Source organism: Callorhinus ursinus, unplaced genomic scaffold (genome assembly GCF_003265705.2).
Source record: "Callorhinus ursinus isolate GAN/ISIS: 27379988/994484 unplaced genomic scaffold, GSC_fseal_2.0 scaffold13, whole genome shotgun sequence".
Lineage (NCBI taxonomy): Eukaryota > Metazoa > Chordata > Mammalia > Carnivora > Otariidae > Callorhinus > Callorhinus ursinus.
This window is the reverse complement of record NW_027397075.1, coordinates 41,279,553-41,286,131: the sequence shown is the minus strand read 5'-3', so window position 1 is coordinate 41,286,131 and position 6,579 is coordinate 41,279,553. Positions and strand designations below refer to the sequence as shown.

At 41.7% G+C, this 6,579-nt stretch overlaps 1 protein-coding gene across 2 annotated transcripts in view; it reads left to right on the top strand.

The window, feature by feature from the left end:
- The window catches only part of LAMC1 (laminin subunit gamma 1), a 123,363-nt gene that overhangs the window by 91,211 nt on the left and 25,573 nt on the right, over positions 1–6,579 (top strand). For both annotated transcript variants that reach the window (XM_025878030.2, XM_073900126.1), the window contains exons 7-13: positions 85–183; positions 311–447; positions 1,047–1,169; positions 1,261–1,450; positions 1,757–1,869; positions 3,871–4,092; positions 4,214–4,402. In XM_025878030.2, coding sequence (XP_025733815.1) covers positions 85–183; positions 311–447; positions 1,047–1,169; positions 1,261–1,450; positions 1,757–1,869; positions 3,871–4,092; positions 4,214–4,402 — 1,073 coding nt within the window. The remainder of the gene's footprint in view (positions 1–84; positions 184–310; positions 448–1,046; positions 1,170–1,260; positions 1,451–1,756; positions 1,870–3,870; positions 4,093–4,213; positions 4,403–6,579) is intronic.

The window sequence follows — 6,579 nt, the reverse complement described above, 5'->3', positions numbered from 1 at the left end:
TATTAACATGTAAAACAAAAGATTGACTTTAAGAGTGGAATTTCTTTCCCATTTCTCTGTTTTACTCCTTTTTCCATCCAACAGGCCATGCTCTTGTAATCCTTCTGGCAGCGTAGATGAGTGCAACATTGAAACGGGAAGATGTGTTTGCAAAGACAATGTTGAAGGCTTCAGTTGTGAGAGGTAGCTCATTCTTTCTGTGGCTGTGCTGTGTTTTCTCTGGTCTCATATTTCAAGTCCAAGAAATTCACTTATATCTTAGTCACTTATATCAAGTCACTTAAATCACTTATATCTTTATGTTTTTCAGATGCAAACCTGGATTTTTTAATTTGGAATCATCTAATCCTAAGGGTTGCACACCCTGCTTCTGCTTCGGGCATTCTTCTGTCTGTACAAATGCTGTCGGCTACAGTGTTTATCCTATAACCTCTACCTTTCAGATCGGTAATTTGGACCTTCCCTTCGGTCTCCCAGAATTACAAGACTGGACTTACAGTATTTTTAAAAAATGAGTAACTTTTTGAGGATTTTTTGATGGTAGCAGCATTTTGTTTTTAAATGTATAAGATTTTTTTTTGTTTGGCTCTTTGTTTGGCTTTTTATTTATTTATTTATTTAAGATTTAATTTATTTATTTGAGAGAGAGAGAGCAGAGACAGAGAGTGAGAGGGAGAAGCAGACTCCCCGTCAAGCAGAGAGCCCGATGCCGGGCTTGATCCCAGGACCCTGAGATCATGACCTGAGCCGAAGGCAGACACTTACCCGACTCAGCCACCCAGGCGCCCCTGTTTGACTTTTTAATTTAATGAAAACATACATCTTTAGAATTTACTGTAGTATAAATTTATGTGAAATCAAAATATAGCTTGAGGGATACAGCATATACAGGTACTGTCCTAGGATCCATGTATTCAGAAATGAAGGTGAAGTAGTAAAATAAAGCTTTACTGGTGACTTCCTGTATATTTTCGTGGTGTATAGAGGACCTGAATTCAGGATGTTCACAGCGTGATGGCCCTTGTGTTTCCATCCTGTTCTTGCAGATGAAGATGGGTGGCGGGTGGAACAAAGGGACGGCTCTGAAGCGTCACTCGAGTGGTCCTCTGAGAGGCAGGACATCACCGTCCTCTCGGATAGCTACTTTCCTCGGTACTTCATTGCTCCGGGTAAGTAAGGCTGGGCAGCAGTCTGCCATGATGAGTGCTCCTGTTTACACTCCGTCTCACGCTCTTGCACATTACTGTGTCTGCTTTTCAGCGAAGTTCTTGGGCAAGCAGGTGTTGAGTTATGGTCAGAACCTCTCCTTCTCCTTTCGGGTGGACAGGCGAGACACTCGCCTCTCTGCAGAAGACCTGGTGCTCGAGGGAGCTGGCCTGAGAGTGTCTGTGCCCTTGATCGCTCAGGGCAATTCCTATCCGAGTGAGACCACTGTGAAATACGTCTTCAGGTAAGACAGTCTTCTTTGTGAAATCTGAGTTGACCAGAGTTGTAAAAGTGGTTTCTTTACCTAAGCTTATCAGGCCTCAAGCTGTTGAAGAAAAACATCTGGGTTATAAAGGTGACTTTGGCAAAGGAAGCCTTCCCTTTATTTACTGTACCCTTTCCGGTTGTACTAAAAACCAACAGATCCCTTTCTGACTTGGTTAAATTGTCAGAGCATTGCCTTGTTGGCAGCATAAATGCCTAAGAAATGCTTTCTCAGCACCCAGAACTGTCCTGACAGAGGTTCACGTGGCCCCTTCTTTCTCCCTAGGCTCCATGAAGCAACCGATTACCCTTGGAGGCCTCCTCTTGCCCCTTTTGAATTTCAGAAGCTCCTAAACAATTTGACCTCTATCAAAATCCGTGGGACGTATAGTGAGAGAAGTAAGTTATGATATAATTCAAGAGCATTAAGATGATTAGGTAGAAGGATCCACACTAATGCAAAAGTTTATCTCTAAAGTCCCAATACTATAGCGCTGATCCTAAAGAAATGGAATGAATTGTTTCATTATATGTGAATTATGTATAAAAATAACGCATTTGTTTAACCATTTTCAAGGACCTGGAGAAAATTTGCTAAAATTAATAAATGGCATTGTTTTATAATGACTAAGCCTAATGAGGTGACTTTATATCTAAATAGAACCTAAGAATCTTACATGTAATTCTACTGGCTCACAAGCTTAACCTTTACTTTTTATTTATTGCTATGTAATTATCAAGCCCTTTAAACTATTGGCTAAATTATGAAAAATTATAAATTCCTGAGTGAAGGTTCATTATAATGTTAGATAAACACAGCTGTTTTCAGTATGCCTTTAAAATTATTTTCATATATATATATATATATATATATTTTTTTTTTTTTGTAACAAGGACCTTTTCCTGTAGAAAGCTCAAGCTGTTTGGGTGGAGTCAGAGGGGTGGTGTGGCATTGTGAGTGGCATCTGCAGCATGGATGTGTTGGTTTTTGAGATGCCTATGTGAATATCCAGATGAAAACATCTTATAAGTTGTTAGAAATAGTGGTCTGGGGCTTAGGAATAAATTAGTACTGGAGATCTAGAATCAAAAGTTTGACTACCTATGGGCAATAATTTTTAAACTTGGAAATAAGACAAAAAATATAGAAAGAAAAAGTGTAACCCCAGAAACATAGTTATCTAAGGGCCATGCATTGAGACTCAAGGGAGAAAAAAGAATTTTAAGGAGGAGAAATTATTAAAGGGTTTATAAAGATGATGCCATTGGATTTTGGATCGGGGGACTAAGGAATCATTGGTGATTTTTTTTTTTAAGAAGTGTTAAAACTGAAGTTATGCTACAGTGCTTTGACAAGTAATTTGAAGGTGAAGTAGTAAAATAAAGCTTACTCTTTTAAGAAGTTTGGCTGTAAGAAGAAAAGAGGTGGATTATAATTCAAGAGTAGGGACAAGATTAGAAGAAGAGTACTTTTTAGAATGGGAGACTTAAGAATGGTTAGAATTGGAAGCATATTAGCCAATGGGTATATCTCATGACCTAACTGTTGACAGAATCCATAAGTATATTAAAAGTAACTAAGTTCAAAGTAGTCATAGCAGAGATGTCCTTCAACCTGAGGTTGTCAATTTCTAAGAATTCTATACAAGGCATATATATATTTCATAACATAGGAAAATAATGATGATGTAATTAAAGACTGCCACTTGGTGGAATGTTCCTGCTGAGGCCATCACATGCCCTTTTGGGTTGGATGACCCATTGGTCTAAGCCAATTTATGGCTTCCTCTGCTTTTATTTTCTTCTAGAAGTAGGGAAGCATTGTGATACATGGCATACTGGCTTTGGAATAATTGCATATTTGCCAAAGTAGCCCTGAATATTAAAACTTGGTCACCAGTTTTTCCTATTTTATGCAGGGCAAAAAAGTATAATGAGTGGTGCTTGTTAGCAAGTGTTTTCCTTGCTTTCTTATCCCTGAACTCTATAGTCAGGGACTGCTTTTGTGGCAAAAGAACGAAAACACTGCTTAATGGCTACAGACGTAAACTCGTCTTGTCCCCTACATTCTCGCTCTGATCTCCTCTTGCCCCACAGTATTGTCCAGTGCTTTTCCTTTTTCACACCGGTGTTTGCGACAACTGTAAAATCCAACAGATCTGGTCATGTGTGTGTTTAACGATGTGTTTGCTATCCCGCCTCTCCAGATACTTAGCACCAGGTACCCCATGACTGTCGTGAACGCTATTTTCTAGTTATCTCCTCCAATAGATGAGTTAAACTAATAGCTGATTGTCTCTGGAATTTTGTGTCTGATTACTCTTTAGCTTTATTAACTTTCTGTAAGCTTTTGGAAAACAACAGCTAGTTCAGTGACTCTCTTATCCACACCACACGCAGGTGCTGGATATTTGGATGATGTCACCCTAACAAGCGCTCGCCCGGGGCCTGGGGTGCCTGCCACTTGGGTGGAGTCCTGCACCTGTCCTGTGGGCTATGGAGGGCAGTTCTGTGAGATGTGCCTCTCGGGTTACAGAAGAGAAACTCCGAGTCTTGGGCCATACAGCCCATGTGTGCTTTGTACCTGCAACGGACATAGCAAGACCTGTGACCCTGAGACAGGTGAGACGGGCTTCTCGGGGGCTGCGGGACCCCAGTCCTCTCCAGCGGATGAGCAGGGAAGTGCCCCTGGCCTTACCGGCTGGCTCACCTGCCTTTGTTCTCATACCCACTCTCCTAACAGGTGTTTGTGACTGCAGAGACAACACAGCTGGCCCCCACTGTGAGAAGTGTGGGGATGGGTTCTACGGAGATTCCACGTCGGGCACCGCCTCCGACTGTCGGCCCTGCCCGTGTCCTGGCGGCTCGAGCTGTGCCTCTGTCCCCAAGACGCAGGAGGTGGTGTGCACCAGCTGCCCTGCCGGCACCACCGGTCAGTCCGCTCTTCCCGTCTGCTCTCCGTGTTCCACCGGGCAAAAGTACCTCGGGACACAGAGCCTGGGGGTTTGCAGATTTTGTTTGTTTGTTTGGCTCAGTGATTATAGTTGTCCGAGCAGGCAAAAGTCTTGTATGAAATTTATTACAGATTCATAGAACACATATCAGATACAAAACATGGCCAGCCTATTTACGGCCACGTACTTTTCTAAGCACCCTCCGCCTTCTGCCTCTGTAATCCTCACAACCCCATGAGGTGGGTGCTGCTGTTTTCCCCATGTGACAGCCAAGAACACCAAGGCACGAGACATGAAGTTACTTGTCCCAGCTGCGTGGCTGGTCACTGGAGGAGCTCGTGACGACCCCCGTATGCTCTCCCACCTAGGATGAGAACCAACACTTGATTTTTAGTTTGTGGGGCTATTCTGGGATTCTTGATATAAAGTGGTAATTTGTAAATTCTTTAAATTGTTTCTATTCTTTCAGTAGTCCTTTCAGTGCATCAGAGCCCATCACGTTTAGTAAGGAAAAGATGCTTTTATAGCTTTGGATAGACATCTGTTCCCATTCTCTGAGTTTCTTTCTTTTTGTTAATAACATAAAACTAGATCTTTCCTAGCTATTCAAGGAACTGTCGTGCTGACTAAGGAGACCAAGGCTCACTGATGAGCATTCCTCTTTTTCCGTTGACTTTAGCTTCCATGTAATGGAGAGGTTCTGGCTAGGCTTCTGATAGAACCCTTGACTCCGTTACATACTTTTTCTTCAAAAGATATTGCTGCCTGGAAATAAGTAAGACAGAAAAACCACTCAGCTAATAATTTGTATCTCTTGTACATCATCAAAAATCTCTTTAATCCTTGGGAAACATCAAAATACCCCATCTTCCCTTTACTACTCCACTGACCCCACACTAAGCACAAGGTCTTTGCAACACAGAGAGATTCAATCATTTGCTTAAGGTAGTTGAGAAAATAAGGAGAAGCTAGTGTAGACTTATGGATTTTTTTACTCTTTTCTTTGTGTATGTGTGTTTTAAAACAGTGGCCCAACAGAGGTTCACAGATGGAGTTCTCTGACCTGGTTCCCCACCACCCTCTGTTGCCTTCGCTGTCTCTGCTGCAGTGTCCTGGGCTGCTTGTAATCCATCAGATCAGCCAGACTGTATGTCCTGTTATGCACAGTTTTCTTTTTTTAGAATGCTTTACCCCACCTTGTTCCACCCAAACCTCCTGTTCTTGTTCAACTCCTATCTTTACCGTGGAGTTTGGTTGAAACATCACTTACCTTGTGCTATTACCTCAGGTTTTTAGGACCCTTTTTTACTCTGCTGCCACAGCATATAGCATCCCCCTTGCAGAATCTGCACCTAGATGTACTTAATATGACATGTGGATGAGAGAACCCTTTGCTCATTCTGTTGTTCCACTGGGTAGACTGCAAGCCTAAAACTAAGTTAAGCATTGGAGATGTTCTCATGGCTATGCTGAATAATACAAATGGGGGAGTTGAGACTACTTGGGATACATAATGGAGAGATGGAGTGTACTGTAGGAGATCTTGCAAAATGTTGTAAACCTGTTAGTCTGTAACCAAATGTCTCTCACACAAGACTTGGGAGATATATTTGTTTTGTTAGTCATCACGTGACTTGAAGGGAATGAGCTATAGTGCTTCTTGCGGATGTTAATTAGGGTGTAGAGGTCCACGTGAAAACCAGCATAGACCCTGTGAAAGATGATGCCATCGCTCGTTAGTCCTATATCCTGCTTCCCTTTTTTCATAGCACGTTTTAACCACTTCATATTTTTCTATTTATTCATTTGTTTGTTGTCTATCTTCCCCCTCCTAACCCCTGTTAAGCTCCACGACAGCAGGGACTTTTGTCTGTTCTGTTGACTTTTGTATTCCTAACACCCAGAATAGCACCTGGCACGTATGCTTGTTGAATGAATGCAAATATTTTTTGGATAACGAACAGAGATTGCAGATAGAGGGTAAGATGTTCCTCATTTAGAAGACTATTGAAGAATAGGAATAGCTACCTATAGTCCCTGAGCTCTTCACACGTGGTATGCTTCATATTTGATCTTTAAAATGATCTTTTGAGGTAATAATAATAATGATACTCTTTTTTCATCACATTTATTTGAGTGCCTGGCTTTGGGAATG